Genomic DNA, 18,422 nt, shown 5'->3' with positions numbered 1-18,422 from the left:
GGGAAAGAGGGCTTCTGCTGCTCCCTGGAGACAGGAGAGTTCCCTAGCCCCTTTTTCCCCATTTCTTCAGGCAAAGACACCTCCACCCAAACAGAAATCAGCTCCTCCTAACATCATGTAAAGAGCACCCCACGCTACATTCTGGCCTAATAAAAACAGGATGACATTTCAGAACTGAGGAATAGGAAGTTAGGCACTTAAAAGTGGCTTGGTTTTTCAGAGGTGCTGAATACTCACATCTCCTACTGACTTCAATGGGAGTTGCGAGTGGTCTGCATTCTGAAAAAAATAAAACCACTTCTATATGCATGCCTTACTTTTGAGCACCACAGCTAGTTTTTATTAACTATGTTCATACAATGCCTAGCATAATGGCACTTACATTTAAAGTAGAACTGGTAAGAATTAGTAAAATAAAATTAGTCTAATAATGAAATGTTAAATTGCCTAGTTCCAGTGTGTTCTCCAGCTTGAAAGAACATACAGCAGCAATAAAGTATTTTTCTGAAAGCCACAAAATTGGTAATTCAAGATACCTTCATCTTCATCTTCAGCATCTTCTGCCTCCATTGGATCATATTCTTCTTGATTATTGTCATCTTCAGTTTCTTCTTCATCCTTAGAATCATCTTTCTTCTTATCTTCCCTCTGTAACAAAAGTTCCTAAAAATTTATCCAGTCAAAACTAAAAAATAGGAAAGTAAAAACTTCACTACCATTAATTAAAAAATTACCTCTGTTTATATTTAGTCACTTAAATACACCAAGTACAAATCTATGTGATATAGCTGAATTTTAAAATACCACCCAATACACCTGTAAAATTTTTACATCAGAGTATGACTGAAGCATATTTAAATAGATTAACAAGTCAAATCAATTAACTAACACTGCAAGGCCTGAGTTTTCAAAAGCAATAAAAGTAAAATTCAAAGAGGAAGAGCTTAATATTGATCCATATGAGTCTCATATGAGCCATGTGCAGACCTTCTTTTCGTCTCTATCTTCTTTTTTGTCTTTATCATCTCCAGATTTTCTCCTCTTAGGTTTTGGATCATCTGTTTCATCATCTTTTTCTTCTTTTTTTTCTTTTCTCTCATCTTTTTTGCTTTTTTTGTCTTTTTTGTCCTCCCTCTCTGGGAGAGAAATCAGTGCTTTGTAAATTCGGACACCAAAATCTCTCTGAAGCATTTCATTGAAGAGTTCTGCAAACAATGATACCTGCATGTAAAGAATAATGAAAAGAGAAATGACAAACGGTTTTAAAACATATATTCAAAATGTGTACACTAACAATGAAATAGCTATGAGGTGCAACCTTATCAACTTCTACCATGTCAGAATTTTATGTAGGGTCAGATTTTTTACTGTCTAACTGAATATGGAAACCTTAAACAACTTTATGAACATGCTTCTTTCCTGTACTATAGTAACTTAAGACTGACCTAGGCTAGATCTTTAAATTATAAACTCAGATCCATGCCTGAAAACCTGCACATTTCTTCTGGATACCACAGTGACTATAGTGCTATTGTAAACCATACGCCAGACACTGGACAATTTTTTCTAGGCATTGCACAAAGAAACGAATGTATTTAAACTTTATTTTGCCATTTCACCCAATTCACCATTACAAACTTTTAGAACTTAAGAATACTGCAGCCATCACATAGAATTTAAAATAAACTAGAGTGGCTAAATTTAAGTAGCATAGGTAAATTACCTCAAAGGAATGTTCTTTATTATCTTCTAATCTATAGTCCAGAAGAACACTAAGAGACATAATGCTACAGTCAAACTTCCCACTCTTGGCTGCCCAGTTTGGATGTACAATGATTGCTGGTTCATCAGGCAAGACGTATCGTCTCTCCCGCCGCTGACGTTCCATTTCCTCTTGACGTTTTCTTTCCTCTTCCTAAAGAGGCAAAAAACCCCAAACAAACAACAGGCAGCATATTTTAAAGCTGAAGTTTCAGCCTCTATATTAGTTTTTAGGACTTCCTGCTTTGAAGAAAGTGAAGGAAAGCCTAAGCTGCTGAATGCAACACAAAAGACAATTCAGAGACCAGAGTTTTCAGAACTCACTCTGTGTTCACTGCAACAGTCACCTAAGATGACCAGAACACAAAGCAGAATGAGCAGTGCTGTTAGCCCACAGAGGAACGAGCACCCTCCAACTATCTTCTGCTGCTAACCACAGCATATTTACTTGTCATTGCAAGTACTCAAGCTAGTTCATCTCAAGAAATGGCATGTAAACTAGCAAAGCAGTCAATGCTCCAGAGGGGCCTATTACTTGTCTAGGGGTGTCTTCAGAGCTGTACAGTAAGCTTATTCCTTTCATAGGAAGAGTAAAGACTTCAGTACATTATCTTTCCAAAGATATCCAACACAGCTTTACCAATTGTCAGATGACAATTTACTCAACTCTTTTGATTATGGGAAATGCAATCTGTATAGATACAACAGAGGCAAATCAAACAAAAAGCTTAAAAAAGGTAAAATACCAAGCAGCTTACTGGTTGCTTACTGGTAATTCCCTAAGGCCTGTATGCTACTAAAAGCCAGTATAACTAAGCAGCTGCTTTTCATGTAGGTTAAAAAAGTTAAGATCTTGTAAAGTGTGTTTCCCTGTTATCAAGCTTAGTTCTTCCTGGAAGTTTAGGATTTATTTTTCCTTACACTTAATTCAGGCATTCATTCAGATGCCATAGTGCAGCTGCACATTTCAACTGACTTTGCTGATACTAAGAAATTCCAACTTGCCAATATTTCATTCCAGTTCAGCATCTCAAGTTACAGCAAGAGTTCCCAGTATAGTAATCCAAGAACTACAAAATACCAACACAACCAGGCACATTCCTCTACTTTTCATACATATGTACAATTTCAATATTTATGCATATTTAATAAGAATTAAATACATCCAAAACCTAACCTCTTTGTCATCTTCAGATTTCCTATCCTCCTCCTCTTCCTCTTCTTTTTCAGATTTCTCCAGCTCCTTTTGCTCTTCTTTTTGTTCCTCTACTTTCAGCTGCTTTGTCAGTCGAGCTATCAACTGGGATTTCAGTCCTTTAGAGCTAAGGGTTCGACTTTCTAACTCTTTACGAAGGTCATTTACCTGGTAAATAAAAGCTCTGTAAGTGGTACCAGTGACACTGCAAAAACGTTTGATTAGCACAAGAGGTGAAGTAAAAATTAAGAGCACTGAAAAGTCAACCGTGTGTTTAAAATCTGTACTGAAAAACACTAAGATTTACAGAGGAAACATATTACATTTAGAGTTGTGTTCTCCTTAAAGAACCCCTTTTTGAAGGACTTTTCACAAGGGTGGGAAAAAGATTGTCCTATAGTAGTTTATGATGATTAAGCCTTTTGAGAAAACTTGTTACGTCTCCTGACACTTATGTATAATTGTTGCCTTTTAAAACTATTTTAGATGCCACATTTTTAAATGCAAGTGGATATGAGCACATTACTGCAGCATTTTCATTTTCCAGCTCACGTATCATGTGAAACATCCCAGATGTACAAAGTTCTGAAGTTTAGAATAGTTTCAATTAGCTGTTTTCACTTACTAAAATCACGTACATACTGTGGTATGACAACTAATAACTATCAAATCAGCAAAGATAATAAAATACAACTGAACTTTTTTGATCAGTTAAGGGAACAGACATCTGTATTTCAGTCTGTACCCTGAGAATTCAAATGTACGATGAAATAAAATTTTAAGAGAACTGCTTGTTACCTTCATTGTTTTTGGATCCAGTTTAGACCAATGCGTAGGTGTAGAGATCTCTTTGGCTTCCCCATCATCCTTTTCCTCTTCATCCTGACAAATAAAATTTAGAAATTATCATTCAGAAAGCTTGCAAAGCATATCAGTTATTTTTTAAATTCTGTTGCTGATCTGTGCAAGGTCACAACTGTTTCAGATAAGTCTTCTCCTAAAGTTATTGTTTAGACAAGTTCACACACACATTCTACCACTTTATAAATGATCACAGTGCCACTCAGTCAATACAAGCCAGATCTGTGGAACACAAAAGGGTGATGAGCAACACCACAAAGGATATCGGGGTTACGCAGACACTGCCGGTCTCCATTAACCACACAGTGTGTGATCTCCCCCCAGATATTTAATCCCCAAAATTACTCTTTTTATTCAATCAGACCTTCCCTTATTCCAAGATGTTGATCAGCCACATGGCCTGAAATGCAGATGTTTCAGACTACAGTTTGTTCAATTTCAAATACCACAATTCAAACTGGCCACAAGAGAGAATTTAGGAATTTTAGAAAATGGCAAAATGTTTTGAAGACAGCTATTCATAAACTGCATCTCACTCAACAACTGGTTCCAGATTCCAGCAACTACGTCTATGATAACAACTTTCTGCGCATCATAAGCACAATTTGGTTCCGTTTGGGTATCAGAATACACATTTAAAGTTAGTGAACTAGCTGAAATAAAAATAAAAACCAACATTCACTACACTGCTGAAAGCTGGTTTACCAGTCATTGTTACCAGTTATGTTCCTCCTATGTATGTATGTTGTGTAGTATGTGGTGTGCATTTTGTGCCTGTGTTCCTGTGCCTGTGAGAAGCAGAAATAGAAAAAGGGATTAGCGTTCAGTGCCTGTTCTCCATCAGCCTCCTTGCGTTCACCCTGAAGCTTCTCGACCAGCTGCTGCTTGTATCCTCGGGAGAGGGTTTCCCACTCTGAGCGGGTGGGAAGGCAATGCCAAACATCCGGGAAAAATAAAACCACTGTCTCCACATGAGCTGGAACTGTACGCCCCTTGTGGGTCTCCTCAGGGCGATGGTAGCGAATCTCTGCAAAACGGTACCTGTTGCAAGGGAAGAAGCATGTTGGAAAAAAAATTCTACAATACATTTTAAAGAGCCTAGATCACTTGTAGCACATCAAGTACAGAAACTTTGCTGCAAGACCTTGAAGTTTATCTAAAGAAAAAAATTATGGAAGCCATATTTTCTCTTTTTGGCACATCTGTAAAAAGGTATGGCAATTGAAAAGGAGGAAAACCAATATAATTATTTTTTATACAAATTGTTGTTTGGCACACAGATTTAATGTGCAAATAGAAGTAGCTGAAGCACTTTAAATTTAGCATACAATAGGCTTTCCTTGTATTAGTAAAACCACGATGAGTGTTAACACAGGGTGGAAACTCATCAAGAGAAAATATGGCTATATAACGAACAGCTATTTATTTATAACAAAAGAACAATGAAATGAAGTTCTCTTGACGATCTCCTCCAGCTATGCACAAAATGAAAAGTTTTCAACACACATTCATTAAAAAAAAATAAATTACAGCATGTCAAAATAAATCCAGAATTTTTAATTAGTTCTAGATGCAGTAGTTAGCACTGTTGGCACCAATCAAGCTTATTACAGGACCACATATCCTTTGAGTAGTTTACCTGCACTACCAAGAGCAGCCGACAAAGATGTTTTTCCACTTCTTTTTGTTTGTTTTTTTTTGGGTTTTTTGTGGGTTTTTTTTAGCTCCTGGTAACAGACAAGTATTTCTATAGTATATTTTGCTTTGCAGTACACTACTTACCATTGTGTGCACACACTTAAGTCAATTCCTGTCAGAGCCTTGCAACAACGAATAGCCGTCTTTATCAGCACAGAAGGGTCCTTTTCTGGATCAGGTCCATCCAGTGATGGGGACCAGTGTCCTCCAATAGCCATAGCTTCGTCTTTGCCTTTCATACCCACTAAAAACTAGACAAAAAGAGTCTTCTGAATGTTCCCCCGCTAGGGGTAAAAAGTAATTTTCCCAAAGTGCAAAGAATATTTCATAGCACACACATTGAAATCCATGAGTAAACTGTCACATTATTTTGAAATCTGAAAATGAAAGTCAGTCAAGAACGAGTTCAGTTATTTTTTTCCACAGAGTGTTCAGAAATGGAATAGGTTAAAACATCATCACTCATTCTTGTCTGCAAGACTTTTCATCAAGTTTACTGGTACAGCCTTGTGCCTTTGCAATTAAAAGCTTTCTAACAAAAGAAGACAAACAGATACTAATTTAAATGGTATCTTCATTCTGATACAGATTTACAAACGTTCCTGCTTAAAAGTGACAATGCAAAGCTACGAAAGACAAGACCACAAAAGCATTTAATCTATAAATTCAAGTACTCCCATTTGCTTTAAGATGATGGAGTTTAACTGGAAAACAAATCTGTGTTGTCCTGAAACACCACAGCACTTACAGGTTGTGCAGTTTAACAACAGTTAAATTTCACTCAGTACAACGGTTACTTAACTGTTGGATCATTTGTATTTTCTTCACAGCTGAGCCCTTAAAAAAAAGTCTAAGTGCTTGTGAAAAAAAGCTAACGAAGTTAATTATTACATCATTCATATAGGTTTCTTCAAATATCTATTGTTTGAGTTTGACTAAGTTGAAGAAAGCAGTAAAAATGGAAGCAGTGAAGACGGAGCTCCTATCAACTGGAAAAATAAGTCTCCTCAAAGGAAAAAAGAAGCCATCATACAACTACCTACAGGCTCCTCTCCTCTCAATAAATATCTTAAAGCTGTATAACCAACCTTTATTGCCTAAAGTGTCTGGCATTGAAGCATATTTACCTTTACAAGTCTAGCAGGATGCTGAAATCCATCCCGAAGTTCTTGGGGGTCTTCAGCCAGAGCACATGACTTGTGATAGAGATCTTCCATACTAGGACTAGCCATCAACATCACCTGTTGTGTAAGTCAGATCAGTCTTGTGAAGGTCTCCCACTATGACTGGTAAACAATGACCTCAACTTGCAAATACATACATACCAGTACCTTTTCCTTAATGTCACCAAAAAAATCAGAAGAAGGTAAAATAAAATTGTAGGGCTGAGTGTTAAAATGTTTACCAAGGACTAATTTCCCTCTGTCCCATATAGATGTGATCTTAATTAAGAAAAACTACACTGAAAGCATACAAAAGCAACATGCTTTGCACATTATCACTATAAGCCAAGAAGCTTCTATCACCCTAAACCAAGAAGCATACAGAGTACACTTCTGATTTCACTGTCTCCTTTCATTTCATCACAGTCAGAAGAGAACTGACCAACACATTCACCTACATCCTGATCGCATTCCCTTTGCCCAGTCAAATCTAACCACAGCACTTTCTATTCTAAACAGGTTACCATTCTGAGAACAGATGCTATTTCCTCAGTCACTGAATTTATTTTCAAGCTTAACCATCCAAAAGTGAGCTCTTGTTCTGAACCAACAGACTGAAAAAACAGTATGTCTGATACTTGAGCTAAGGCTTCCAAGTTTTTATACCCAAAAGGCAAGTTAAATCTTTCAGAAATATAGGAGTTAAATGCAATTTTGTTTCTAAACTTATCTTTAACATGAAGTGCTTCTAAAACAGATTGAACTAGAAATCTCAGGCCTATTTTAATGAAAGAGCTTTCACATGGAACAGGTTTTAGGAAGACTGAGGTCTTTTATACATCATTATAACTTTTGACGCAGCATTTTTTGACATTCAGAGAATACCAGTATCTCAATCTACTTTCAACAAAACAATATTGAGACGGATCTGAAAGAAAGAAAATACAACTAAACAGAAGAGCACAAGCTGCACAGAAAGGACCCCTGAAGGAAGAAAAAAAAGGGGGGAGGGGACATCCATTACCTAATCAGAATTAATTGCTAAGAAACACATTCAGAGATCTGGCAGGAAATGGCTTTCTTTCCTATAATCAGATCAGTGCAACTGGGTGCAGAGAATGGAAGAGACCTCAGCAAAAACAAGACTTAGAACAGCTCTATTAACAGAAACAAGCCGAATTTCAGTCATGATTCTTCAAGCTCTACACACTAGCTCTTTGTTGAAAAGTTAATAATGCTGTATTTTGCTCAAATGGCTGTTGAATATTCTTTAGTTCAGTTATACTCACTTTTTCAACCTATTGTTAAAAAAAAAAAACTAATGAAAAGTCATAATACTGGAAACTTGTACAAACCTTTGCACTGTATAGATGATCAGCATCGGGTGGATCAAGGACAGCAGCATTTTTATCTATGGGATCTACTTCTCTATGCATTACGTAGAAATTACAGTAGTTTCCCAGCTGAAATGGTCTAGACATAGGAAAAGCATCCACCCATGTAAACTGAGCATCAAAGAAATCACTTGGGATATACAAGTTCTGGTAACGCCTCCTCAGCTCCATCATATCGCAGCTACGGCTGAAACAAACAACATGACTTGAAAGATACAGCAATAAAAGAACCATTACTAAAGCACATGTTTCAGAGGCATATTAATTGGAAATACAACATTTTTATATTTAACAGTATATATATAAAATTTAAAGAGCAATATGGTTAAGTTAGAGTGTCATGGATTGAAGCTTAAAAGCAAGTAACTACTAAACACTCTTCCATTTAAGGTGTCTGCGTTTTAGGGTATATTTATTCAACAGTTATAAAGGTATTTTGCAGTAGCATTCACAAAAAAAACCAAAGACCATGGAAAAAGTTTATTACACATGGTTCTCAGGCATTACATACTTGATCTTTTTTTAAGGTTAATGTAGGTAAACAGCTGGCATTATGAACGTACCAGTCCAATGAAAACTTGGAAAACTGAACCGTGTAGCGAGGAACAACGCGTCGCGGTCTGCGAGGCGACCTCTCCCTCTCCCGTCTGGGTGATCTCTCTCTGGAGCGTTTTCTCTGAGGTGACCTTTCCCGGGACCTACGTCTCTCTCGTTCTCTTTCACGACTTAAAAAATGCACACAAGACACGTGTTTTTGCATGCTAGTAACACAAAAAGGTTTATAGCACAACAGAAGTTGGACCAGTCAAGATATGACTCACAAAAAAAGAGAGAAACTCCTCATAGTTTGTCTCAGTTCAGTGTCTCTTTATAAGAGAGACCAATGATGGGATTCCTTAATTTCAAATAGTCAAGCCACTTGAGTGTATCACTGACTCACTCTGGAGCAAGCAGCTCTGCTCTGTTTCAAGGCAGGTCTTATAGAATGCTTGGGCTCTAGTCTAGTCTTCTCCAACATACCTTCTGTCATCTTTTCGGTTTGGCATAGGGTCTCCTCCTCTGTCATTCCTCCCAGAAAATCTGGATGGTGGGTCTAATCTTCGAGCTGGCTGAGGCTGTGAAACTAGACGAACAGGGGGCTGTAACAAACCACCTGAAACAAAGATTCACAAGATCGCTGCTTGGCTGTTGTTTCACTTGGGTACATTTTCTAAACTAACTTTAGAGTCAAATAAATCTACTTACTAATAACCCCTCCAGAGAAAATCAAGACATATGCTTCTCTTCATTGATGCAAACTGAGCCTCAAGTAACAGTGAAGCTGTTTTAAAAGCCTCCTCATAAAATGGAAGCTAATACAACCTAATACACAGAAGCTATCACAGTGAATAGCAAAGCCTCTTCTTGGAAAAGTAACTTGTTTTAAGATATACTTCCTAGTCATTGAACTAAAGGATGCCTAAAGCTTATTTTTGAGGCTATTAATAGGTAAAACAATTAGCTTCCCAAAAATTATTCTTAAACCAATTTATTATACTGCTGCATCAATCCCCCAGCACATACTTGTGCTGTCTCAAGACATTTAACCAACTGATTGTAAATGAAGCAAGCATTACTAAAACCAAATGAATTAGCAGTAATTAGATTATAATAAGCATTTATCCAAAACACTTCTGAGTAGATGACAGCTTAAGATCTCCCCTTGCTTTTACTGGAAGACCAGTCTTAATTTTATCTTCTTATCAATCCTATTACTGATTCTTCAGCCTCTTAAAGTTGAGGTGACCTCACAGCAACCTTGTCTTTAGATTTCTTGTGTTTCTTCTCTCAAATGCTATAGGCCAGATAAAACACAAAAATAAAAATAATAGTTGTAACACTACAACTGTGCAAAACTGATCCTGTTGAGTGCTCCAGAAGATGCTTCAGAACTACACTGCCATTAATCAACTCCCAAACTTGTCTGTGAAAGTGTCACAATAAAACTACACTGAATTTGCTGTTAAATTATGAAATCTTAATCTGGCCAGGAATGCATGAGGATTTCACCAACCAGGTGATTCTTCAGCTATTGCAGGCAACATGCCTTGCATACAGCTGCAGGAAGACACATATTGAAACTGAAAATTCTATAGGATCTTTTCAACATTATCTCAACTGCTACTTCAGTCTTCTGACTCCAAAAAGACTAACCATCCCACACTCAACAACAGAAGGCCCACAATAAACTTTGTGCACTAAAGGAGCACCTTTCTGCTGTGGCTGCTGCAGCAGTGGCTGAGGCTGTGTCTGAAGCAAGGGTGTGATGGAAGCTGCTGAGATCTGTGCCTGCAGCAAGGACTGTGGCTGGGGCTGTGCCTGTACGCTGAAGGCAGTTTGCTGCGCCATGGGCTGCAGGACTGCCGGAGGGGTCTTCAGCAGCGGCTGGGCCTGCGTCTGGTTCTAACAGCAGAGGAGAAAAGGAGTTGTCAGGGAGCTTTCACCAGGAGCAGGCAGTACAAGCTAGGCTGGGTAACCCCGTATACCTGATTTGGAAGTGTCTGGATCCTTTGTGCATTCCATTTGAATGGCATATTAGGATTGTAAGTAGCTTCTACCAAAACTCTGTCACCCACCTGAGGTGTCTTTCCTTTAACAGCACTGCAAACATTACAGAAAACATAATGTGAGTTTTAATTAGCTAGTTTCGCATTTGCAAGTTACATTTAAAGGTGAGAGAAAGTAGATAAAGTTAATTAGAAAAGCTCAGAGGAACAGCATCTATGCCCAAATGTGGTGGAATTACTATCTGCTTCAGTTTGGAGTATGCACAGGAATTTAATTCCTGTCCTAGGCTCAAAAGCACAAGTTTCCTAAACAGTACTGAGTTAAGATAGGCATACAGCAAGTTATATGCATTTAATCACCCACAAATACTGCAATTAATAGCTTCCAACTCTCCCAGCGTTGGGTTTTGCATTAAGTTTTTTTTTAAAACTTCATATAAAGGAACTGAGTCCTAGTGCCTATTAACTTATTAGACCATCCGACTCTCAGCATTGACAGAAAAAAGACATACTACCTGCAGTCACAGAAACAGAGTGCAATCAACTAAGCCTTTCATTTAGTGGGGTAGCACAGAGTACATCTACAGGCAAGTCTGTATTCCTTACCTAAGTTGAAAAAAGACATCTTCATCCACAAAACCGAATGTGTCATGTAGCTTAGTAACCACCCCAGTGAAGACGCGCTGCTTTTGTGGCTGGGTTTGCTGCTGACTTGAGCGGGGTGCTGGGTAAGAAACTGTTATCTGAGCAGCTGGTTGAGGAGTAGACAGGCTGAGACTGGTAGGAAGTGCAACAGCTGGCTGCAAGTAAAATAAAGCACACTATAAATCTTGACACCAGCTGACATGACTACAAGGAACAGTTCCTCTACCTCTGCAGGCAGGAGTTTGCAATGTCTCTAATGCAATTATACTGAACAGAGATTTTCAGAAGATGGAAGTTTGGTGTTTGGGTTTTTTTTAAGATTTTTTTTTTTTTAAATAATAACTGGCTTTGTTTATCTTCCTTTTAAAAAAAGTCAGCTTCTCCAAAATACATGTCGTCTAGAAAAAGAATGAAGACTGCATGATTGTTTACAGGTAACCCGAGCAGTGGGGCTGAAGAGAAGTCCCTAACTTTGCTAGAAATATGTGCTTAGGAATTATTCTCCATTTATATCTCAACTGAAGAATTTTAGAGTCAGAAAGGTTGAGGCTAACACTAACTCTTCCTCAAGAATTCACATGCTTGCCTTCTTACGAAAGCAGAGCACAGAAAGATAATGTAGTCAAGTAACCTATTTTTACCTTTTTTTAAAGCATTTTTAAAAGGTTAAGTGAAAATGGAACTAGAGTAACTTGCAGTGTGTTAAGTGGATGCACGTTTTAAACCTGTCAAGCTCAGCAGGATTCTTTTTAAACCTCTCTATACACATACTTAAATACTGTTAACACACAAAGTTAAACTCCTTCTCAAAGAAGAGAAAGAAAGATTTTCCCAGTTTATTGCTTACTGCAAAACAACTGAACACTTGAAGTTCAAACCAGAAAAAATTGTAATGGAATCAACAAACATATTCCCTCCAAGATTAAGGGAAAAGTGGTTGCCATTAATTTTTGAAACCAAGGCTATGCATATTTTAACACCTGGATAAAATAAACCTGTACCAATAAAATGTCCATAGCTCATTTTAAAGATTAAACTACCCAAGGTGTCACAAATTTGCACTCTTGAATTATCTGTGTTTGGGGATGAAGACCAAACAATAAAGCCAAACTAACCTGAGTTAAAAGGGTCTGCTGAGGTTGCTGCAACTTAAAATAAATAAAGTTATAAATTAATTTTATATGCTTTAGGAAATTGTACAATTTTACCTCCTCTTTGTAAGTAATTTTTTTTGCTTAATCTGCTTAATCAGAGTCACTTAGAAGTCCTTAGGGTTTGGTCATTTCAGCAGCCTGCACATGCATTAAAATGTGCTCATGTGGTTAATTTTAAGATTGTATAATACAGGTTTATCCAGTGAGCAGAAATGCTGGGGGGGTTTTGTGTAACTGAAAGTTAACAGCAATACCAAAAAATGTTTTGGCAGCTGGAGAAGCTTAGGCCTGTAATTTCCATGTTCAAAATATTGTTAGGTTCAAAGACCATAAAGAAAAAAAGTAAAAGGGAACCTTTTTTTGGGGACAGCATCTTTCCAGCAGTTAAGATACATGGCCCTGTTTAGAGCAAAGTTTAGCAGGAAGTGTGTACTCATGGATTAGTATGTATTTTTAAATTTCCTTTTTGCATGAAGGTAGGCAGGCGTCCATTCTGGATACATCTCTCCAAGTTTATGAACTTCAAGTTCACTTTTACTATCAAAAATACTACTTAGTTTCTTTGACAACTTCCCATACGAGGATGATTGCCAAGACAAATCCTACAAGACACACAACCAACATGATTTTTAAAGTTATTTGTGATGTACACAGTAAAAATCAGACAAACCTGTTGCTGTACACTATAGAGAGTCTGCTGAGGTTGTGAATATTGCTGAAACAGATAAAAGCAAAATATCTCATGAACAGGAAGTATTATTAGCCCAATAATACCAAACACAAGTTATCTGCTAAGCAGGTTTTAGATAGAAACTATTCACATTTAACAACTCTAATACAAAACATAAATAATAGTAGCATTATATATTACTTTCATAGTAAGTGTTCTTAGCCTTCAGAGTGGACTCTGATGTACTCTTTGTAGACAAAATCAGCAATTTTTGTTAAGCCTTCCACAGTATCTAGGGCACAGTATGAAATCATGCAAAGTGCTGTTAAAGATACATATAGCAATGGAAGGTACTTGGAACTTAAGATTCTCAATTTTAGGTGCAGAAAAACTTTTCCCAAAAGGCTTTCAACAGCAGAAAGTCACCACCTCCACAGCCCAAATCCCCAGCTTCACAGATGAATACAACTACTGATAGCTGAATACCTAAAATCCCACTCTTTTTTTAAACAGGTTTATACTGCAATGTTCCCCATTTCCCATCCTGCCTTTCCCCCAGACACATTAGCTTTACAAAGCCAGTGTTGTACACTGTTGGAAGTCCATACAGTCAGCAGCTAATGCTCCTTTCTCTTTACCTGCTGTAGGGCAGCTGCTGCAGCTGCAGCCTGCTGCTGTAAAGCAGCTGTCTGAGTGAGCTGGTAGTTGGTTGGAGTTTGTGTCGTGAGACCTGCTGCTGCCAGCGCCGTCTGCTGGGTGTATATTGTGGGAGAGGCTCCAAGCAGCGATGGCTGCTGCACACCAAGAGCAGCTGGAGAGAGAACACACACAGTAAGCACCAAGAGCAACTTTAAACAGCTGAGCTCTCTGACACTCCTACTAGGCACAGCATGTGATGCTTTACTCCTGACTCAAGCCCATGACGTAGACAAATACGTCAACATTCAAGATGAACGATCACACCTCACTAGCTTCACTTCTGAATTAATTTACAAATAGTGCACTGCAGCAGAGGCACAGAGACAACTTAGTTTCCTTCTCTCAAGCTGCCCAGGATTTCATAGCTCTACTTGTTGTCATCCCCACCCTGCACGCCAACCACACCACAGACACATTGTATTCTTTCTCGAACAGGTTCTGGATGAGCCTGACTACGACTGCTCCTCTGTTCCGTAAATTAATTAATACACTTAATTCTATCTTAGGACAAGAGAAATCTTTACTGTAATAGCAGCTATGAAACAGAGGCTTATGGAACATGTCCTCTGGAAACACAGAAGGCTTCACTTCACTCAGTACTTCCTTTGTTCCCAAGGGAGCTGGATGTTGATGTGGGGGCTGGTAGAGAAGGAACAGCCTTACAACAAGGAGTTTCATCAGTCCCCACATCTAAAGGGATCAAGCTCTCTCCACCTCTTACTAGGAAGGGTTTTGTGCTGTCCAGACTTAAACTGCCTGGAAGGAAAAATGAGTGTGTTTTACTGTCATATCACCTTTTAATTAACTGCAGAAGATTAAGCAAATCATGATGAGCAACTATCCACATGCTATGCTTCTTGCTTCCAAACCAAGGTATGGTTAAGCCTTGTGGATGGAAGTTTTAGGGATACAGAACCCTGCATAATGCAAATCTGAGTGAAGAACTGGAACCTACCTCTTCTATGGCAGGAGTTCTTTTAAAACTTATCTGCAGCTGCATGATCAAGTTATCTCTTCAGCAAGCTATCAGTGCTATCAGTCTAATCCACATGTTTAAAAAAAAAACCCAAGGGAAATTCAGCAGGGAAGCATACTGCCAGCAAAAATGGGTCAGCCAGCCACCTTCAAGTTGAACAAGGTTCCTCTCTCTTCCAAAGCCATTAAAGAGGCACAATGAAATGAACAAGAGATTTACAGTATTCTTCCTGCAGAATTTGTGCTCCACAACGTTCTTACTAATTCAAAATTAAGCCATTATTCCTGACCCAGGGATGCAGTAGGAGATTGCTTGTAGTTGGTCATCATCACCATAGAACGTACAAAAAAATGCTTTAACCAACTCTTTAAGACCCTGAATGAGATAATCCTCTCCACGTCATCATCCTTTCCAGAGTACAATTTTCAGAAAACAAGTTGATGGCACTGATCACCTTGAAATTTTGGAATGAAACATGAAAGTAGTATGCAAGCAACAGTGAAAATAATCACCATCACCATGATCTGTATCAAACATTGTCACGTAAGCCAGGAAGCAATACTATTTTAATAGTGAAATAAAGCATTCTATAGGACAGCAAAAGTACAGTATTTCCATTATTATATGACTTTTTGCCTTGGAAAATTCCAACATTCAGGTTTCTCCAGAAGCCATGCAAGCCAAATCTGAGGTTTTTCCTGTGACAGGCCCTCTGTTCCCTGATCCTCTTGGCTCCTGCTTGTCCATCAGCTCCAATTTGAATATGCATTTTTCACCACCCAGAAACAGACACTTACCTGGAACCTCATCAATGCTTCACATAACACACCTTGAACAGACCTTTACACCCAGTGAAAACACTTTGCTGCTGCATGCTGGGACAACTTCCACTTTTCTTGGCTGCATTACTTTGCTGGCTCAGTCAAAGCAAATAACCAGAGCAGAAATTCCTGTTAGTGCATAAATTCATGCTATGATCTCTCAATCTGCTTGACTACACTAGCTATTGTCATTCAGTCTAGTGTTCTGTTCTAACATTGTACCGACACAGGGGGATGGAGCTGGGAAGTGTCACCAAGCAAGTTTCACAAGTTCTCTCCTACTTTCTGTACCAAGAATACTCACGAAAATATTAATATACTTGCTCCCAAAACCAGATCTTGGGGTTACTCTGCTCTTCAGTTTCCTCTGTGACAATTTCCCTTCCAGCATAAATCATAATTATCTCAAACAATACCCAGTCCACTGTAAGACTCCTATCCCTTTTTTTCCCCTTAAGAAAAAAAAACAACCCACAACTAAAATTTGCCACCTCTATCATCACTTTGTGAACATTTAATATTAACTGGCTATCACGTAATCTACAACACTGCAGAACATCTTACTAGCAAAGAGCAAAGACACAAGACTGCCAGGATCCCCTCACAGGCTAACACCACCTGTAGTAACAAGTTGTTCAGAGTTGTTCCTACTGACTTGCCCTGAAGTTTAATTTGACTACATTTCATCTATGTACTCAACTTGGTCAAACAGGCTCTGATTGAACAGGTGACTGTTGGAATTACTAGTTAAAAAAGACAAAAAAAGGGAAAAAACAGAAAAACAAGAGAGAATGAACTGCAGACCAAGTGGGGAATTGACACCTGACTGCCTTATTATGATTGGCAACAAAGATCTGCAATGACAAACAAGAGCTGCTTAGGATTTATAACTATCTCAGTAAATAATGATAGAGATGCCACTCGTGCCAAATACTGCAGGGCCAACTGGAAGGGCTTGTACAGGAACTGGAGTCCTAGGGTGCATCTCAAGCATCTTTCTCAGTAACCAAAATGTCTTTTGTAGCAAATAAAAGGCAATCTTTAGTAGTCGCTCTTGCTGTTTCTGAATTCCAGAGACCCTTTAAGATTAGGGAAACATCTTCAAAGTCATACATGTATCTCCTTGGTAAGTGATGTAGATACATTAGGATGACAGTAAAGGAATACTCTATCCACAGCTTCAGATGCTTTTCACAGGTGTCAAATTGTGAGTTTGGGTCCTTAAGTTTCTTCAAGCTTAACATACCTGCGTACAAAGGCTATATGACCTATTAAAAAAAAATACTGCTTTGAACTGTCCCAGAACAGAAACTAAGCTCAGTGCATTTACCACAGAAAATGTGTTCACAGCAAGCCCCCAGCCTGTGCAGCAGCTACTTCTTAGTGGCTTTGAGATCCACGACATGCTTGTCCTGTTCATACACTTTTCTCAAGTCACTTCATAGGGATCACCAGCAGTAAGAGGAGACTCGGCCACTTCTCCTTTCACCAGGTGCACTGTTCTTCACTCTAATGCATCAGGTCTTGATATAGCAAAGAGGACAACACTCATCAGCCAGAGTGCAGCACAGCTCAGACTTCCTCTTGACTACAGTTCTAAAAAAACGGGGTTCACTATGCAACCAGAAATCTTAACCCTGAAAACAGCACATGCCAAGAGCTGCCATACAAACCAAAGGCATGTCAAAAATTAACAGCTGAGAGAATAGGAAGAGATTCTCCTCTGCAGGCATTTCAGGAACTTGTACATCATTATGCAAGTTACAAGTATAAGAAGTACTTGCAAAAGGCAATCTGTGCTATCTAGGATTTTTTATATTTTTATTTACTTTAGTTTTCCGTAGTAGGCATGCTTAAGTTATGCTTTAACAATGCTTAACCAGCATAGCAGGGACCTTACTCCGGTTTTAGTTACCTGGTGAACAAAACCATGAGACAAGGAGAAGAGAAACAATTTCACTGTGTTACAAGTAGGAGTCTCTCTTCACACACAGATCTTTGCTGGCACCTGGAATCACCCTTTTCTCTTATAATACCAGAGGCACAGCCAGTATTAGTAAGCTGTCCCAAAGAGATCCCAGGAACCTTTCATTGCACAGCATGCCACTCTACAACTACCTTAGAGTGTCACACCTTAATTATTAAAGAGCCTTATCTCATATAGTTTCTTCTTCAACAGGGATGGCGAAGACAGCATCCAAGTCAGCAATATTAAAAAAACCAAAACAAAACCCAAAACCAACCAACCCTGAAATTACCTTCTGCAATTATCAAACTGGGTTTATAACACCACCACTCCCCACTTCTTAACAACAGCTTACAAAAAAGCTGTATATCATAAAAAAAGCTGTGTGTCATAAAAAAATTGAGATATTTTTCTCCCCATAACCAAGGACCTTGATGCTTTGAAGAAGGAACCTAACACTTGGGTAAAAGCAGCTGGCATATAACTTGCAGCTGCAGGTGAGAAGCTGTACATGCTAGCCAGCGTGCCTGAGCACTGACAGCATCTGCCCCATCAGGCAAGTAACCTGGCTGGACAGTCACAGCTTCATGTTGAGAAGTGCACAAAAGGTGACTGTGTAGCTGCAGCTCAGCACTAAACACTGTTCTTCAGCTCTCAGCAGAGCCAACAGAACTGCATAGTTTTCAAAAGAAGCTTCCTGTGCTCTGTACTGGAAATCAGCACTGCCAGTCAAAAAAGCAGGGGACAGAGTATGTACATAGGTAGTAAAACAGGAGCTGGAAGGACAAATCCCAGGAACTGGATTCAGTAGTACAAACGGGGAAGAAAAAGGACACAGAGGATACAGGGTGATTGTGTATTGCAGCAGGAAAA

The 18,422-nt window shown here is 38.6% G+C and overlaps 1 protein-coding gene across 2 annotated transcripts in view; it reads right to left on the bottom strand.

Moving 5' to 3' along the window:
* The window catches only part of CCAR1 (cell division cycle and apoptosis regulator 1), a 27,034-nt gene that overhangs the window by 6,332 nt on the left and 2,280 nt on the right, over window positions 1–18,422 (bottom strand). The window contains exons 2-18 of one of the 2 annotated variants that reach the window (XM_009994860.1): window positions 13,726–13,898; window positions 13,088–13,132; window positions 12,379–12,411; window positions 11,225–11,418; window positions 10,598–10,712; window positions 10,322–10,514; window positions 9,093–9,225; window positions 8,636–8,797; window positions 8,034–8,259; window positions 6,643–6,756; window positions 5,600–5,766; window positions 4,648–4,858; window positions 3,755–3,838; window positions 2,939–3,124; window positions 1,724–1,915; window positions 988–1,221; window positions 537–648 (exon numbers count right to left, since the gene is read on the bottom strand). In XM_009994860.1, coding sequence (XP_009993162.1) covers window positions 537–648; window positions 988–1,221; window positions 1,724–1,915; window positions 2,939–3,124; window positions 3,755–3,838; window positions 4,648–4,858; window positions 5,600–5,766; window positions 6,643–6,756; window positions 8,034–8,259; window positions 8,636–8,797; window positions 9,093–9,225; window positions 10,322–10,514; window positions 10,598–10,712; window positions 11,225–11,418; window positions 12,379–12,411; window positions 13,088–13,132; window positions 13,726–13,898 — 2,574 coding nt within the window. The remainder of the gene's footprint in view (window positions 1–536; window positions 649–987; window positions 1,222–1,723; window positions 1,916–2,938; window positions 3,125–3,754; window positions 3,839–4,647; window positions 4,859–5,599; window positions 5,767–6,642; window positions 6,757–8,033; window positions 8,260–8,635; window positions 8,798–9,092; window positions 9,226–10,321; window positions 10,515–10,597; window positions 10,713–11,224; window positions 11,419–12,378; window positions 12,412–13,087; window positions 13,133–13,725; window positions 13,899–18,422) is intronic. The other variant, XM_009994861.1, reaches the window with a different exon arrangement.

Source organism: Chaetura pelagica, unplaced genomic scaffold (genome assembly GCF_000747805.2).
Source record: "Chaetura pelagica isolate M959 unplaced genomic scaffold, ChaPel_1.0 scaffold112, whole genome shotgun sequence".
NCBI classification, from domain to species: domain Eukaryota; kingdom Metazoa; phylum Chordata; class Aves; order Apodiformes; family Apodidae; genus Chaetura; species Chaetura pelagica.
The sequence above is the reverse complement of the archived record's forward strand: the minus strand, read 5'-3'. Positions and strand labels throughout refer to the sequence as shown.